Consider the following 18,961-nt stretch of genomic DNA (forward strand, 5'->3'; position numbering starts at 1 on the left):
GCATGAGTACAGCAGTATGCCCTGACTGTCAGATCAGAGCTTTTGTCACTGCTGCACTATTCTACCATTTGCTTCTCATTTGGCAAGGTTCCATTTATCTGAAAGATGTGAAGAATCTAGACTCTTCTCTAGCATTTGTTTAGGTACCATTTTTTTAGGAACAATGTTTGTCAGTAAAGAGAAAGACTAGATCCTGGAATTTCTGTAGTTCTGCTCCATGCGGTTCACCATCAGGAAGCTTTGTACTGAAAGCATGCGTGTGTGCTTCTCCCACCTCCTCCCGTCCCACACCCTGTTGCCAAAGTACCTCCATTTCTATCTTCCTCAAAGCACAAACCAAGTTAACATTGTTCTAGGTAGACGTTCTCCTAGTGAGATATGTTATTGCAATGTTTTTCACTGTAGAGGATAAATCTCTTCTCCTCAGATCACAGATCAGCTCTAGTGGGAGGCATAAAAATGTGAGAACAGACTGTTTCCTGACAGCAGTCGCTACATTTCCAAATGCTCTGGAGGACTGTCCAACTATGCAGTAGGGAGGCAGAGGTGAATCTACCCAATTGAAACATCTTCTCATGATCTCTTTCTCAGCTAGATATTGACTTCAGCTCTGAAACTTGCCTTTTATGTCCATTCCAAACAATTTGCTGCTGTTACGGTTACATTTTTTGGGGTATTTGTGTCAGCGACTTGAGCAGCCTTTGTTTAGTTGCTCTCTTTTCTTCTGTTTTTTATATCAGAGATATTGCCTTTCAGCCTGTTCATCACCGCAGCAGTTAGAAATCACCTGGGAACACTCCACAGAATGAACTGTCTAGGATCAGTGAAAGGTATTTCTCACAGAGGCCTCCTGCTTTGCAGTGTGCTTCCCCAGGGCCCAGCACTGGCTGCCTTTGTGCTGCAATGCAAGGTGGATTTTGATTTTGTTTTGGAACGCAGGGTTCCTGTGACATGGCAGAGTCAATGCATTTCTGGCAATAGCAACTTTGTTTCATTCAACCCACAGGCTGCTTAAGCAATTTGTTTGGTTTTTTTCTACTTTTATGCATAGCCCATTTTTGCTTTAAGTACATTTAGGTGGTGTGGGTTACTACTAGCTTAATTGTGCTGTCTCCTGATCATGCTGATTGGTTTACTATATTAGAATTCCCCTAGAAGTTCTGCAAGTTGCTAAAATTAGACCTTAAATATGCATATAAGTAATCTTTTAATGCATAATTACAAAAATGCAATTTCTCTTGCATTCCCTTCCTGGTTAGATCACAAAAGGGACGCACCAGAAGCGTATTTTTAGCTAATGTCATACTTAAAAACCTGGGCAAGGGGTGGGGGGGAGAAAGTCTGAAGATCTTAGATTACATTATAATTAAGGGTTTAACTTGGGGATATTTCAAAAAAGAATTAAAGCACTGTCAAGCTGAATCTGGAAGAGACCAAAAGACTCCAAAAGCCAGTCATGGCTCTAGGCCTACTATTTGTGCTGTCGGACTTTAGGTACATTCCTTCAAGGACAGAGGTATCCACCAGTTGGATAAAGCTTTGGTTAAATGACTGAGCTCTGCGGGACTCAGGGAAGTGGGAGAGGTGTATTGATTTCTGTGGATGGGGTAACACATGGGGTGATAGGGTTCAGTACGGCCAGACGGATCCTGGGGAAAGAGCCCCTGGCAAGCCTGCAGAAGGAACGATGTCAGTCAGGAGTCTGTGAGTTTTGGAGAGAGGACTGAAGTATAGAAGGTCCCTACAACCCGGATCTCCTCAGTCTCTCCTGAATCCAGGCTATTTCGCTTCTGCCAGCCTTGATTTGAGAGGCCTGTACCCTTGCAATGGGTATGATGAAGTTGTAGTTTTAATCCTGGATTTTCAGTATCCACATGCTTTTTTCAAGCACTCTTAGGGCCCATCCCCACTTAGCAAAAGCTGTTCTGTAGAATGTTCCTCACCCACCCAAAACACTGGTTTTCAAGTATCTGAGTTTCCAAGAGCCTGAGGCAGAACTGCAGAATGTTTTGTATTTTCTAATGGCAAAAATGTGATTTTTGTGGCAGTTCTCTTGGTGGTAAAAATCAGACATTGTACATCTTTACTTCAGGTGAACTCAGTTCAAGACAGGCATTGGTTGGCATTACATTTGCTGGGTCTCTGAGCTCCAAATGCCTGCTGAAAATTGAACAAACATTTATTTCCATGTTTTTCACCGTACACATGGGCATTTCTGCCTATGAATCCATCACCAGCCTAATAGATCAGAACATGCACAGTACTAATTTTCTGTAATGCAGCAATTGGGACATCTGCCAGAGTGTGTTAAGATAAATTCAGCTGATACGTTAGGAGTCAGTTTGCACGGCAGCTGCATTTTCGTACATAAACAGATCATATGCACACATGCATACACATATTTGTAATTTACATATACACGTAGATATATATATACACACAACAAGGGTCATCTTAAATGTTGCTGAAAAATTCACTGATATCTTTAGAGTGACTCTGAGTTCTAGGCTCTGTAACTAACAGTAAGATTTTCCTGAAGAGTTTTCAAACTTGGTCTAGAAGTAAAGGAAAGGTGTGCTTCGTTGTCACTTGTAAGGTTTGAAACATCCCGACTCCGATTCTGCTGGTGCTGTGAATGTAAGAATAATACATTTTACAGTACAAAACTGTTGTAAAGCCAAGATACAGTCCCCTGAATTGAGGGAAATTCAGAATAATTTCAGAAAATGGATTGGGTTTTTTCTTCCAAATGTCTGGCCTGAGTTTTGCTGTGCTTTTATTGCACTTTGTTTCCCTTCCCTTCCAGCAAAGGTTAATGAGCAGACATCTCTGGGGGAGAAAAAAAAAAAAGGTTTCTTGCAAAATATGGCGAGACAGGTAATGATGCTGCAATAGTTCTGATTTCTGTAAGTCTTTCTGTCTTTGGTGTGGAAGTAAAAGAGAAAGGGCACACGTTTCTATTTAATTTAGTTTGTTGATCATCCTCTTTGCACCGTAATACATGCCTTCAGTTGCCGCCTGATACAGCTTCCTCCGAATTATGTTGAAGCATTCTGCTGCTGCCCAAAGAAACCTCTTACCTCACGTCAATATGTTGCACCACGCAGATGTTATATCCTAATCACACCAATCAACCCCATTTAGAAAGGGTCACTGGCTGCTACGGGAGAGGATACAGAATTTGGTACCCCTGGAGGTGGCGTGCCAATTGTGAATGTGCCACGAAGAGAGGCTGACAGCCGTGCCATGCTGCCTGTCTCATTACTAATGTGATCAGGTGTCTGGGCACAGATAGTCTAGGTTCACTGTGTTTTCTGAACACAGTTTATGGGCTTTTTTTAAATGCATTTGTCTGTAAAGACCAGAAAGTTGTCCGTTCCTTGGAGATTTATAAGTAACCCAAAGGGAAAAGACATCCAGTCCAAGTCAGGGTGGTTCTGCAGTTACTGCCTTTGGGCTGTAGCAAGCAGAAAACTCACACTGGACCCCAAGGAGGTTTTAAATGGAAATGGGGTGTGGAATTCACTGAAGAAAGGCTAAGATTTGGTAGGGACAACGCAATCATGCTATTGGGTAATCAGTTTACAAAAATTAGGGAGGAGGTTTTCCAATGCAAAACACAGCCATTGGGTCAGGGACACATGAGAGCTGAATATGTTTTGCAGATGCTGCGTAAGAAAGTAACAGTTTTTCTGCCCTATCACTGCTTTTATGGTATCACACACTGGCATACGGTTTGTAAGTATAACTCAGGAATGCCGAGCAAAAAGATTAATATTTTAACCAAGGACCTAATTGACTTAACAGCACTTTAAATAGATCTTGCACTGCGACAAGGAGAACTTTCAGAACTTGCAGAAATCTGTACCATTAGCAGATATTGATCTCTCAGGAAGGTCTTAGGAAGCCTTGGCCATCCCACTGGTATCCCAGCACGCACAGTGCCGTCCCCATCCTTTCCTTCCAGCAGATCTGGTGAGAAGGTTCACTATACAAGAAGTCATTCTGTTTGTTTGGTCTAAAATGTTTGCTTAGTTTTGTTTAGCTTTATATGCATTGGTTCTAACGACTATAAACTCATGCAAACAACATGATAGTGGCGTGTCTAATCAATAATAAATACAGTTCTCACTGTATTTTTTGCGTAAAACAAAACAAATACTGAAAGCATCCTCAGCTTGTTGAAACTTCGGGGAAGTCCCAAAGTGAGCAATAACAAATAAAACTTGCTATATTCCTGAAGGGGGCTGCAATTCCTATCTAACAGATAAATGTGGTATCTGTGTAAGTACAATCTGTATAAGTCTATTGGATATAAGCATATAACTAATGATAAAAATCTATTTAACTGCTTTAAGAGCTAAGTCAGAAACAACTAGCATTCACTGGCCATTACCTTTAAAGGCTCTAGTTTTACCTGGAGAAGTGTTAGAATTAGTTTGTAAAGAATTCTTTTTCTAGGTCTGCGTCCCAAAGTTGAATAAGATGATATGTAAAATTGATACAGAACATTTCCTCATCAGTCATGTTTTTGGCAGTGTGAAGAAGCTTAGAGTCTTTGTGTTTTCCTAACTTTCCAGAATGTAATTCTGGTGAGCTTCCTCCAGCTTGCTATTTTCAATGTCAATCTTTAGCATTCCTGTAGTTGAATACATCCTGCACCTGGGGAGGACTAACCCCATGCACCAGTACACGCTGGAGGCCAACTGGCTGGAAAGCAGCTTTGCAGAAAAGGACCTGGAGGTCCTGGGAGAGCATCTGGGACTGCAGGAGGAAGAGCATTACCACCAAGTTGAAATCGAGGGAGGTGATCCTTCCCTTTTACTCAGTACTGGTGAGGCCACATGTGGTGTGTCCCACTTTGCTCCTGCTCGGGACAAGAGAGACATGGATATACTGAGGCAAGACCAGTGAAGGGTCACTAAGATGAGTAAGGGAGAGGAACATCTGTCATATGCGGAAGGGCTAAGAGAGGTGGGATGGCCCAGCCTGGAGGAGAGGAGGCTCAGGTGGATCTTATCAATGTATATAAAGGCCTGATGGGAGGTATAAAGAAGACAGAGCGAGGCTTTACTCAGTAGTGCTTAGTGACAGGACAAGAGGTAATGGTCACAAACTGAAATACAAGAAATTCTGTTTAAACTTAAGAAAAAACATTTTTACTCTAAGTGTGATTGAGCACTGGAACAGGTAGCCCAAAGAGATTGTGGCATCTCTGTGTGTGGAGGTATTCAAAATCCGACTAATCAAGATCCTGAGCAACCTGCTCTGGCTGACCCTGCTGAAAGCAGGGGGTTGGACTCGGTGATCTGCAGAGACCCCTTTCCACCCCAATCCTTGTGTGATGATTGTGTGCAAAGAGGATATCAGCAACTGTAAGGAGACCAGGTAAGGGACTGATCAGTAATTACTGTCTTCTGTTAACTCTGACCTTTTCATCCATGTAGCAAGGCCTTCTCAATGAAATTTGGGGGAGTAAACTCCTCATACACTTACTCAGGTTGGAGAGAGAGTAAACCTATGGGTGCAGAGGGGCTGTAAACCTCAATATCCCTGCTTCAAAGAAATTCAGGAGACTATTTTTGAATCTTTTTTTTTCTTTTTTTTTAGTAACGATAACCTCGAAACTCTTACTATTTGTCACAGCACATAAAGTTTATGCATACATGAATATGGAGAACTGCAGTAGGATTGGCTTATTTTACAGAATACCTCCATAAGACTAGATGGCATTAAAGGGAGAGATTAGATTTAGTTAAATTGCCTGTGGGTTACCACCTCCTCCCTAAGCTTTTTCATCAGAGAGCCTGCAGGATCCAGTCTTATTCATCTGTGTATTGTACAGCATTATTGTATGCTATGGTACTACAGCAAACAACTATGGTACTCCCCCTTGGAGTCAGCAATGAGGAAACTGAAACCTACTTTCCACTAACTACCTTTTCCCATGTGAATATTAGCATGCTTGATTACAGGGGGAAGTGGTTTTAAATTGCATGTGAGCATTTCAGTTAAACTACTGCAAACCTCTGCATAGTCACACTTGTGTTACTCTAAGAATTAGTTTTTTCCTACTTTTAAATTAATTGGGACACTCTAAAGGAAGAGTGCCTGTTTTGGGATTTGATGTGATCTGAACAAATTAGTTTATAAACAAGTTTACATTACACTAGTACAGTTTTACTATGGAGGCAGATCATTTATGTTTGAAGATGTCTTCGGGCTTCCTAGCTGTAAGAACTGTGTAAGCTCTAGAATATTAACTGCTGTCCTAAGAGAGCTTGTTTACGGTTTTATCTTTCGTTTCCATGTACCGTATTCAAATGGGTCTGGGTCATCATGTAGGGTAGCAAATCCAGTTGTCCAGGTTAGACTGGAGGGGCCACAGGGGCAGAGCAAAGAGAATGAGCAAAATCAAAACCCTGTACAGGGTAGGTGGGAACAAGGGGGTTAAGTCCGTGACCCTCTTGTTGCAACAGCATTTTCCTGGATACAGCAGCTACTCCACATCAGGCTGAATATTCTGTCTCCAAACCCCAACTTTGCACATGCGTCTTCCTGAGCTCTTACCCCTTCTATTATTTCTGATATGATTCAGTGTCCAGGGTTCCAGCAAAATAATGACTAGCAACAAAGTTCAGTGAAAATAATTAAATTTTCTGTTTTTTCTAAATATACCTGTGCTGATGCACAAATCTTTTTTTTTTTTTTTTTATACCTCAGATCTTTACTGCATGCCTGCTTGATAATAAAATAGTCTGTCATCTTTTAATCCCTAAAAGCACAGTGTAACAGCTTTAAATGTACTTTTTTGTTTGATTAGTTCTTAAGGACTTAAGGCCATGTAAACCAAGGTCTCAACAGTGCAGCTGTGAATGGTGGTAGCAACTGAGTTCAGCTACAATAAGCCAGTGTCAGTATTAAATCAGTTCCAAAGAGTTTTGTGCTGTCACGTATCCTGGCATCAGGAAAGGAACAAAGGGGACATGTTGTAACAAGACACTCCCTCAAACTCTGCCCTCAGTTCAACCCAGCTCTTCCACACAATCCATATAGGATTCAGATAGTTGGGAAAAAAAAAAAAAATCAGAGTATAAATAGGAATCTCCACTTACCTGCTGTAGAAAGAAATGCAAAGGAAACACAGGAGGCTTTTTGTGGGCTAAATTCTACCTGGAGATGTGAGTCTTTTCCTAGTAACTATAGAAAGTGATTATGCTCCTCAATTAAGTGCCTAAAAGTGCCTAAACCTGAGTTTTGGTCCCCCCACAATTCAGTTGTGCACTTGTAAAATGTTGATTCCTTTCTCTGTATGGCTTTTTTCATATAGGAAGCTTAAAGAAAATAACTGCCCCTGGATCCAAACTGAGGCATCTACGCACAGCTATAGTATAAAGAATAACAAAAAAACAGATATACCCTATATCATCTGAGGTTTCCCTAGAAGAGCAGTAGTCTGATTATCAGGAGTCTCCTCTTTTTATCTTTTTTATTTCTAAAACCCACAAAGCAGAACAATTCTTGTAGCCTGTTTAATTGTCTTGCTCAGTCATTTAACCTATGCATGAGAAGGTGTAGGAAAACAGATGACTGCAGTAGTAGCTGTGCATGTGCAGTTCAGCGTGGCGGTGTCAGGTCTGGAAGTTGACTCAGTAATCCATTTTTCTCTCTCATTTTTTTTCTGGATTAATTAATAAGTCTGATAAAAACACATTGACCAGACATTTTCTTCAGGTGTAAGCACAGAGCCCAGTCTGTTACATACATTGAATCAAATTTATTTTTGCTTCTCTTTCTGTCTCAATATATTAGCTGTCAAATCTAGCAGTTTTGAAACACAGAAGGGATAAGTTTGTTTAAGGAGAATGTAACCAGTAAGGCACTACAGAGTATTTGCAAGGGGCCAGGATGAAAATTGTTCAAAAAAACTTGAGAACAAAACTGACTGCTAGGTACAAAAATTAGGATCATTGGGAGGAGAGTCTTAGAGGGTAGGCATAGCTGGTTTGTAATATCTTGATCTACATGTGTCATTTGCAGATTGAAAATTTCAAGCCATCCTTTAGTTTCAGCTTGGGGGGAGAAACATTTAAAACAGAGAAAGAATCAGTAAATTTTTTAGCGCCGTTGTAAGCAGACTCACTTGGCTCCCAGGAAAAGTTGTTAAAACCTCCGCAGAACTAGAATTTTATTTGCCTGAAATCTGTGGCTTCAAGGGAATAAATTCAGCACCAAGTTGAGCACCAAGCTTTATTTCAATATATGTCTTTGATTCCTTGCAGGAGCTGTGATGCTATTTATGTGTTCAGTCTTTATTCTGTTAAGCTAGGCTGCACTGTCTTCAGCAACTCGCAAACAATGTGTGATGCTCCCCGTTTAAATAAAATAGATATTTAGAAAGGGTTATGTGCACTTTACAATCTGTATCCCAAGACAGGTGTCTTAAGTAGATCTGTCTTCTAAGAGAGACAATTTGAGAAAGCCACAGATGTTTGGTGCATGATATATTTCTTTCTTTCCCTATGGTCCTTATAAAAAGGACAAGAAGATAGACTTATTAAAAGTGAGCTAATGACATGATGTAGGGAGTCTCTGGTTCACTGACTGTTATTACAGCTGTGCCCCATTATGTACTGAATACCTAGGACATGCTTCTTTTTTTGAATGACATTTATCTTTTGATTTTCAAACATTCCTGGCATAAATAAAGATTTTACGCTTTTCAAATGTGTTTTACAGTTCAGCCCAGAGGCTATTCAAGGATCATTTTAACTCAATAAAAATGATTGAGTTTTTTAAAAATGATGACTCCTCCTTTAGGGATATAAACGGGAAGTGTTTTAACAGTGTCACTCCATGCATAGCCTGTTATTAGCTAGAGACGTTCTCCCTGCAAAGCCTTTGATCCCTTTTCCCCTGAATGTCAAGGAAGGTCTACCAAGGCTTCAAAGCCTGTGACACACATTGGTCTCTTCTGCACACACACAGTCCTGATGTGAACGCTCACGACCTTAGAGAAAGTTCGCAGGTGAAGTTTGTGGCTCAGCTAGTGTTTTTCACTTCCAATGCTTTTAGCTACCTTTTCCAGAGGTCATGGTGAAATTGTATTCAGCAATCAGTGGATAATGGTTTTCACTACTTGCTTCTGTTACATGTCTTTAACATGAAGCTACATACGGATTCTCATTTAATATCTTGGTTTGGTTAGCATGCTTAGCACTCAGTGAAATAATATTCCTTGGACTTCTGGCTCTCTTTCCCTTATCTGTGCTAACATTCTTGGTAATCACTGAGGGAAACAGTCTGTGTTCCTCTTGATCATAAACAAAACTATCAACTTCCCTTGCTTCTTGAAGCTATTCCATCTAGGCCATTTACAGGCTGGGGACAGCTGAGAAAAAAGTCTTACTTGTTTCTTTGTGTTTGGGGCCTATTCCTGTCAATCGGAGTTATTAATGCAATAATTATTTTTTAAAAGCATTTTAATATAAAACCAAACCGTAGTTTCAAAGTTATGCACCCCTGCATGTTACAGCCTTCTCATACATGCAGCTTTGGTTTTACTCGCACCAACTATGTAAACTAATTTGAGCCTGAGGATGTGCCATCCTGCTCATGAAGACAGGTACCCTCTGACCCAGTGCTGCGAAGTGAGTGTCCTCAGACTTTGTAAGCTTGACATCAGAAACCCCTCGAGGAAGTTGTATTTCTTTGTTTCTTTTTACTTTTCTTGCAGTGTCTAATTCTACAGCAGAATATGTATGAAACAGTTTTCTTTTTAGCATTTCTTCTAGTAAACTGTGCTTCTATATGCAAAGAAAATGTTTAAAACCAAACAAAAATAAAGGTTAAATCATCCCAAAATCCAAAAGAAAGTAAAAGGAGATGTGATTACCTTTCAAGTCTTTTCTGTCAGAGATTCTTCTGTCCTGGTTAACCTTTGCAAAAGCAATTGGTCCAAAGCCATCTGTGAAACTACCAAAGAATGACAGGGCAAGAAGTTTGAGAAATATTGTTTCCATTCATAGTGTTTTCTGACCAGGTTGAAAAGACTCTGATGGAACTTACTGACAGGCTGGTTCAGGAGTTCTTGGCGATTACTTAAAAGGGGAGAAAGAGTTTATATCATAAATTACTTATCTGAGGGCAATTGTCTTCTCCAGTTTTGGATACTGTCATTTCTAGAGATGGTTCTTAAGTGTACTTCTTAAATAGTGCTTGGGATTTTTCTGGGTGAAGAAATAACTAAACTTTCACGGACAGGGAAAGCCTGCTCAGCACCTGACTGTTGATGTTATGGGCATGGTGAATAAATTCGTCTTTCTGAAAACTTCACACCAGGAAGCCTGAGGCTCTAACGTCCTATGAAGTAATGTAACAATGGGGTAGGGAAGGCAAAGCAAAACTGTTGGTTTTAAATTGATATGGTCTTAAACACATTCAGTGAAAAATATGAAGTATTGCGAAGCTCCCACCATCACCATCTCAATCAGAGAACAGAAAGAATAACATTTGTGTTATGAGTACCTTTGGGCTGAATCCTTATGAAAGCATATACGGCATTTGTCTCCTCTCTGGAATAACAGCTGTGAACGCCATGGCACCATAATTTTCAGTTTCTGAAGCGAGTGCCTTGTGCAGCCTGATACTTCCCAAATGGACATGGCATTTCCATGATTTATTACACACGTGTTAAACATATGAGCAAGTCTAACATTTTGTTTGCTCTGTGGAAGGCATTTGCTATCTCTTTTAATAAAAAGAGGGAGAAATGAGAACACGAATGTGCGACACTTAATGACGTTTGCTTTTAATTTAGAATTTATTTGTAAGAGTGAGAAATGAGCTTTGATAATCACAGCTGCTGCCCAGAAGGTTGCCTTTCTCCACACTTGAGAGCGAAATCAAGCAGCTGCCTTTTAGTGTAATTCCTGCTGAAGCTGCTTGTTTTCCCTTTTCCAGTTCCCTGCTGCCTTTCCTTCACCGCACCTGTGCGATGCCTGCAGTTGCTCTGGAGCCTATAACCACAGGCTGGAGTCCACCAACTTCCAGATGCATTTGGGTACTTCTGCCATAATGCAGGCAGTCATCCATTAAAACAGCCATGAACAAATCAGTCTTTAAAATTGCCCTGTTTCTGGGAGAGACATACACAGCTCCCCCACGCAGCTTTGCTTCATCCAAAGTTATTCTGCTTCTATTAGTCCTTAAAGTTTTGTTCTGTTTCTTTCCTTCCACATTTTGGTACGTGTTAATGCCTGGATCTTGATAGCCCTTTTGTCCCAGAAACCGGGAACCTTTTCATCCACTTCCTTACGGTTGCATCCTACTGGGATCCAGCCTGGATCCGGTGTGAGGGTCCTGTATGCTGTATACATGGGCCTCTTGCTGTTGGGATGTCTAGACTCCCTAATGCCTGCTCCCTGGCGACAGGGAAGGTACGTTGCCTTCTGGCTGACAGTCACCTAATGATGTTACAGAATCAAGTGACATTTTACAGCCCAAGTCATAAAAATATATTGAGCCTGCCTCAGCTCAAGGAAAAGGTGCAGGAACACAAACACAAATACTGTGCAAGTTTAACTACGTGTCCTGGAGATTAAAGGGCAAAGGACTGTGTCTGCGCACGCATTGAAGAGGTGGGTAATTGTATCTGGAAGAGGAGCACGTAGGGTTTAGCAGGTTCCCAAAGCGTTATTAAAGTGTAACTGCTTCCTTCTCCTCCTGCCTCCTGGGAGGCACCTGGGGACCCGGCGCTGAGCGAGCCTTCTTGGAATGTGCCTGTGGGATCAGCCTTGCTTCAGCACAGCCGCGCAGAGGGAGGCAGCGCCTTTACCTGCACTTAACCGAGAAAGTAAACAGTAATGCAATCAGAGAGGCTTAAAATAGTGCAGCTCCTGCTTTTTGTGAGCAGGCTTCTATAATAAACCCCCTAGATGTTAATCCACGGGCTAGATGTTGGAGATATAAAGGATCCCAGGGCAAGCGTAGGAGTTCATACAGACATCATATTAATGTGATCATGTCGTGGAGATGTGATGTCATTATACTGATTTGCGAGTCAATACTTAGGACTCTGTCACAAATGGAATGCTGGTTGGTAGTGGAATGGTTGGATAAACCTAAAGATAGAAAGGCTGGTTTACAAAAACCCAGAAGTTAGGTGGTTGTTGCGTGAGTGAAACGTGTATGTGCAGCATTATGAGCAGTGCCAGACCGAGCCATGCATGGGTGCCTAATGCTTGCACCGGGGTGAGTTCTGTCACGTATTCTGACTTTGTGGATGTGACTACAGTTTTCTGGAGAAACTGCCTCTTAAGCGAGAGATCAGTTTGTTCAAACATTGGTATTTCCACTTGGACTTGTATGATAGTTTTGTTGTTTGGAAGCTGGTTCTCTAAGACTTACAGATTTGGGTTTGGGTCCCAGTGGATCCTGCTGTCAGAGGCTGCAGATTTAATTTTCAGATTATGATCTTTATTTACTGCTCTTGTTCCACATTACCTCCTAGGGGCATCATAGACATTAAAGGAAATTTATACATTTTATCAGATGACAGTATTATGATTAGATAATAAAAGCATCAGTTTTCTAAAGAAAGAAAAAGGAACAAGCCTTCCATTTATTCAGCAGTGCAGAAGAAGTTGTAATGTGGATAATACAGTCAGTTCTGCTGGGTCAGATATGTCCTTGATCACCATCTTTCAGCATAGCTTGGAATATTTTACTTTCTGATGCTGATAGCTGGTTGCAAGCAAAAGCTGGAAGTGGGCAGGCCACGGTCATTTTAGAATGAAATCCTTCCCTGAAATTTAATTTGTGATCTAGAGACCTAAGCAAGAAACAACAGGACTGTAAATGTTTCAGCAGTTGTACACACATGGCTTCCCAAAGTTAATAGTGAGTTCTCCCTGTCACAGGACAGGGAATTTTCTTCCAGTGTATATATATACATCTGTAAGCCAGTCACATATGAAAGCAATAACCAAGGAATAAGGAAAAAGTCAATAAGGAGATTTATATACAGCTGCTATTAAACTGGAGGAAAACAAATGATCTGTTGGGGTCAGTTTCACTGGGAAATCAATTTGAGCAGAGTTTTATTGTCGTCTCTGCTAGATCCTTCATGTTATTTGCTTGCATGTTTAATAGTCATGAGTGAGGAGGTTTTTACACTTGTGAGTCTAAGCTCCCTGGATCATTGAGTTTGTTACCTTTTCAACATCCACATTCTCAGTTGTCACAAATGCTACCTAACAACATCGAGCGCTCAAAGTACATTTCCCCTTGTAACTCTAGGGAGTTTTGAATGTTCATATTAACCGCTTAAACTAGTCATAAACCAGCTAGACTGTAGTACCAGACAAACAGTAACCATCTGATGCATAAAAATGCCTCTATATGCGTTGCACGTGACTATTGAGACTGAACCTCTTAACGCATGGCCACACAAGCCTAAGGTTAGGTATAAAAAAAAAAAAAAAGGACTCGTATTCAGTGAAGAAGTTAAGAGTACTAATACATTAATCAAAACACCAATAAAAATGTAAATACATAGAGGTATAAAGCCACAGGATTTATCCAAAAATCACTGGAACAGCACTTATTCAACTTCTTAGTCTAAAAAAGTGTTCTCCTTTTTACCTTGGAATCATAGAATCATAGAATCATTAAGGTTGGAAGAAGACCCTTAAGATTATTGAGTCCAACTGTTAACCTATCACTGCCAAGTCCACCGCTAAACCATGTCCTCAAGCACCATGTCTACCCGTCTTTTAAATATCTCCAGGGATGGAGACTCAACCACTTCCCTGGGCAGCCTGTTCCAGTGCCTGACTGCCCTTTCAGTGAAGAAGTTTTTCCAAATATCCAACCTAAACTTCCCCTGGCGCGGCTTTAGGCCATTGCCTCTCGTCCTATCGCTTGTTATTTGGGAGAAGAAATGTATGTTTTCTAAATGATAAATTAATTTAACCTGACCTTGTGTTGCTATTGATGCTTTAATATAATTTTTAATACTTCAGTTTATCCTAAAAAGCTTCATAATGTGTCATTATTTGCTAACCCATAGTACAAAACTGGTTTTGTCAGTGGGAGCTTCAGACATTTAAAGTATTTGTTCTAGCATTCTGTTGTTGCACAATCTAATTGTGTTTTAATTTAAGAAAGGAAAATCCTGGAACTGCAATGAAAAATGGCTATTCTAAATATGAAGTACTTCTGTTCCTTTTTGTAGCCTGGTTTTGAATTCAGTCTCATCCTGTTGTAGGTATTTAATGGTTTTCAGGAAGCAAGAAGCTCTTGGATCTCTCTTCTTCATACAGAAGACTAAAGACTATATGTGTTGCTGCTCATAGTGATGCCTTCATTGTTCAACAGTTTATAATGTTAACTTCCTTTAACTGCGGTTTCTCTCTTTGCTGAATTTTCAGTCTCTTCCAAGTAAATAGTAAAATACAGTAACTGAGCTGCTCTGGTGAGACGGGAGGATTAGCTGTGTTACAAAATGGAAATTAAGGCTGACTTCCGCTTAGACACTACTTACAACAGTTTATAAGTTTTTGATTTATTACGTGGTATTCTAGGGATGCATACAAAAATAAATTAATTCCATGGTCCAAACGTCAAGTTATTCCTCCCAACTGCACCCCAGCCCTGAGCTGGGGCCATAGGTCAGGAAGGCACCTCTGTTGTCCTATGACTGTCCCTGTGCAGGCAATACATACCTCCAGGTTACCTTAACTCTTACCGTATCTTAAATCCATCAATTGCAGTAGATTTAAGCGTAAACTCGGAAGTCATCTGAACAAGATCTTTTCTTAAATTAAGGTTCAAGGACTTCTGACACTTTTCAAACCTACCTATCTAACAGGTATAGCAGAAAAACAAAAAAGATTGCATTAAAATTTAAAAATGTAACAGTCCAGCTTCTTGCAGACCAGCAAACAAAGGTTATGCCATGTGCTGTGCTGGTAATTTTTTCATTTTATCTCATCTTGGTCAAACCAAGGTGTGGTATGTGTTCATCAGTCAACCCCATGTGTTAGTAGTGGAGTCGGTTCTGGACGTAAGGAAGGAAACAATTTAGTAAATAGAGAGACAGAGGGAGAGAGACATCAGTTGTGCAGGGCAGCAGGCACAGCAGAAGAGCCAGGCCTCCTCTGTGTCTTGGCTTACAGTGGAGTCTGGTTTGGGGAAAGCCGGGTTGCTGCTGCAGCTGTGGCGGGCCATGCAGGATGGCAGCCCCTCCAGGCACAGGATCCTGGCTCCTTGCTCTGACCCCATCCGCGGAGGGTCTGCAAGGCTGGCTGTCAGCGGCGATGCACGCTTCAAGATTTATCTTTCCTCCCCTCTACTCCGCTTTTTGCAGAAGGAGGGTCCCGGTGCTGAAACCATGCCAGGAGCAGCACAGTTCGGTTTCACCTGTTCTTTGAAGAGCTGTAAGCCTGGCAGTGCCAGGAGAGGAACTGCTGGAAGAGGTTCTTGTGAGGGCTGTCCTCTCCGGGGCTCTGTTTTGTCAACAGAAACGTAAACGGGGATCAAAATCAACTATTGCTTGTAAAGTTCAATGTGAACACACAGAGATGATGGGAACAGCAGGAAAATTATGAAATCTATACCGAGATATTGAGTCTTTACTTTTAACATCCTGTGTGCTTCAAAATTAAAATACTCAGATGATACACAAGATAGTCTAACAAGATGAAAAAAAGAAAAAAAAAAAGATTAAATATTAAGTTACAAATACATATCTTCCTCTCTGAACACAAATAGTGTGGTTTACCCTCTCAAAATAAATAGTTAACCACCAAAATATCTGAAGACACTGTTCCTTTATGCACTGAAGATTAATGCCTTAAAACTAGGTAACTTTTGTAATCCACATAATTAAGATAAGATGGTGATTTAAACAGATTTGGAATACATGATTTCTATAGCTCAGAGGTTCAGTAGCTGTTGGAGTAGCCTGGCATGGGATTAAAGGTGCCTGAAACTCTCTGTTCCCTGTGATTATCCATCTCCCCTCCATTTGCCCATGCAGTGGGATGCTGTCTCTCCCAGACACTCTGTATGTATAATTTCTAAGCAGCATTGGGAACCCTAGGGATTAGAAAAGGTATATGAATGTTTTATAATGTTATTGATAACTGCAGAGCAAACGCTTTTCTAATAAACTGCTGTGAGATAAGTTACTGGTAGCATCTGCAGAAATGTGTGTAAATGAGCTCAAAATAATTAATACTGTGTTAGAAGAAAGCTTTTTTTTTTAAAGCACATCTGTATTGGAGCGTATAAGATTATTTCAGCCTGCCCTGAGAATGTGTTATAGCACAAATTACCATAATTTATTAGGGGAAAAGCCATTTCTGTTCATCATATATTAATTATTCATAAAATCTGTATTAATGTTACCTTAATGGGAAGTATTACCAGCTGGGGTACTGGGCTTGGCAATCTGTTCACATACAAAAAAGATGAATAGCTTGACTTAAAAAGAAGACATAAAAATGACTTACAGGAGCATAAAAGCAGCAAGCACGGGTATATGGGTTAACATAGAGCTGGCTATGGTAGAGCAGTCCAGCCAGCTAACCACTTTGTATTTTGGCTCTAGCACTAGTTTGTGCCTGAGTGGAATTCAAGTGGAATTACTGAAGGACGTTCATTACAAACCAGTCCTGTATACCTTGCCCTAATGCTTTTCAGCTCTTCAGCGAGCATAAATCTGGTGAGCCTGAGTAAAACAGAAAGAGACTTTTTCCCGTTCTACTTTAAAAAAAAACAAAACCAAAAAAACCCACAAAAAACCTCAAACAAACAAACAAAACCCCTCCAAAATCTGATTTCAGTAATTTAAATCCAGGATAAATTCCCCCTGCTGGGGAAAAAAAAAAATCAAAAAAGAAAAAGGGGGGGGGGGGAAGGATTTTTGCAACTTTTTAATCTTCCTGGAAAGCTATTGTGAATTATGTGACATGCGAAAATGCTGCTCAGAATGAATATGCAAGTGTGTATATACGTATGTGCTTCTGCGGGTGTATGTAGCTTTCTAGATGCTCTACTCAATTAAAGGAGGATGTCAACATTTAGAGTATGACTCAAGATTAGAAGGTATGTTTTGATGGAAGTTTAGCAATATCAAACACAGAATGAATTTTCCAAAATTCATTTTAATTGAAACTACTTTTTTTCTGGCTTTTGAAAGATCTCTTGCAGGAATGAAAACCCAAACAGAAAAGGCACTGGCTAATGCATGCAAATGTGTAATGCCTGTAAAGTGCAACTAGTTTTATATGAACAGTAAAAGCTTCATGGGATTCAGCTGAAATTAAATTGTTTAGATCAGCTAGAGCCTTTTTATTAGGACAGCACAATGCTGAATATATAAACACATTTGTTTTACATGTTAAGATAAAAGACTGTTTATTGGTAAAAGATTTTTTTTTTAAATGACAGTTAAGACCTTTAACATGTGATCTGTAAGCTATCATCTGATGAATTTTGGCCAAAGCCATGGAAAAGAAGCATTTGGAGTGGGAAGCCAACCCAAAAGAAACAGAAAAAATAATTTTTAAAATTGCATAGTTTTCAGTTAGACCAGGAAACCTAGGCCTGATCTTGGAACAGCATATAGAGCTGGGTGGTCTAAAGCTGAACTGTTCAAGAATCTTAGGTAATTATGATTTTTTTTTTTCTGTAACATTGATAGTACTTCCAAGTTTTGGGTGGTGGGTGAGTCTGTGGCATGCAATCAATTGTCATGCCTAACTGATTAATACGAATCAGAAATGAGGTTATTTTGCAGTTTAGATCTTTTTCTTCAAATTTCATTTTCAAAGAAATGTGGTAAAGGAGAAGCGTATATGGGAGCAATTTGTATCTGGAGAGATTACCAACTAATGTTATAAAAGAGGCTGTATTCTGCAGTCTGCTGATGGTTATTACTAGCCGTGGATACCAGGAGCTCCTTGTACATAATGCGTCCCGGCACCATTTTACACTTGCACATGAAGATTTTATCAGAGTTCTGCAGAGTCTGGTAATGATAATACTTCAGCATTATAACAAATAGGTAGTACTGTTATTTTGTTCTCTATTTTAGTATATCAAATGTATTTCATTGCTTACACTGTAGTAGCAGATCGAAACCATCTGCTGTCTTGCCACTGGTCCACCAGTCTAACAGAAAATCTTAGTTCATTTTCCTTGAGGACAGTATGCTTTAAGGCATGTTTACTAGGACTATAATCCAGCTGCTGAATGTTGATACAAGTCCAGACCCGTGCTCATGAGTCTTTTAAATGGAAACAGTCCTCTTTGCCAAGGATTGGAACAGAGATAAACTCAGTTTGCTTTTCTCTCTTCCCTCCTCCCCCCATCCCTTTTACAGCTCCATCCCCTATCACAGTCATAAGGAAAGACAGGACATCCAGGAACAGCGTGTCTCTGTCTTGGCAAGAACCCGAACATCCAAATGGGATCATCTTGGACTACGAGGTCAAATACTATGAAAAGGTGGGAAGAAAGATTGAAAGGAAGGTTTTTGTGCTGGTAATACTGTAATGAAATTATTGCATCTTGCCTATGCTAAGTGTTTGGAGACACCCCTGTTTCACTCACTGTGAGCCTCAATGACACCAAATGTTGAAACTGTTCAATTTTTGGTAAGGAGAACATCATGAAAATAGGAATTGAAATTGTTAAGTTGTGTTGTCTACCAAGTTCATCCCCAAACACATCAGAACAAATATAGAAAGTAATGCAGACAAGCTGTAATACTTTTTTTCTTGAGTACAGTTTACTTACTCAGTTCTGTTATGCTGTCAGTGGTCATACATTTGTTTGTCAGCATCCGTGTGTTGGTGCTTCCCTGTGGCACAAGCATCTTTCAAACAAAAACAATTTGGAAAAGAGACGGGCAATCCTTTTAGTGACTGGTTTGCACTATTAAAGTTCCCAC

The 18,961-nt window shown here is 40.3% G+C and overlaps 1 protein-coding gene across 4 annotated transcripts in view; it reads left to right on the plus strand.

Moving 5' to 3' along the window:
• EPHA3 (EPH receptor A3) overlaps nt 1-18,961 on the plus strand; it is a 231,876-nt gene that overhangs the window by 153,871 nt on the left and 59,044 nt on the right. For all 4 annotated transcript variants that reach the window (XM_087756249.1, XM_087756247.1, XM_087756248.1 and 1 more), the window contains one exon: nt 18,392-18,516. In XM_087756249.1, the coding sequence (XP_087612375.1) occupies nt 18,392-18,516 (125 nt within the window). The remainder of the gene's footprint in view (nt 1-18,391; nt 18,517-18,961) is intronic.

Source organism: Nipponia nippon, unplaced genomic scaffold (genome assembly GCF_047370975.1).
Source record: "Nipponia nippon isolate SJK-2023a ecotype South Korea unplaced genomic scaffold, ASM4737097v1 scaffold_2, whole genome shotgun sequence".
NCBI classification, from domain to species: Eukaryota; Metazoa; Chordata; class Aves; order Pelecaniformes; family Threskiornithidae; genus Nipponia; species Nipponia nippon.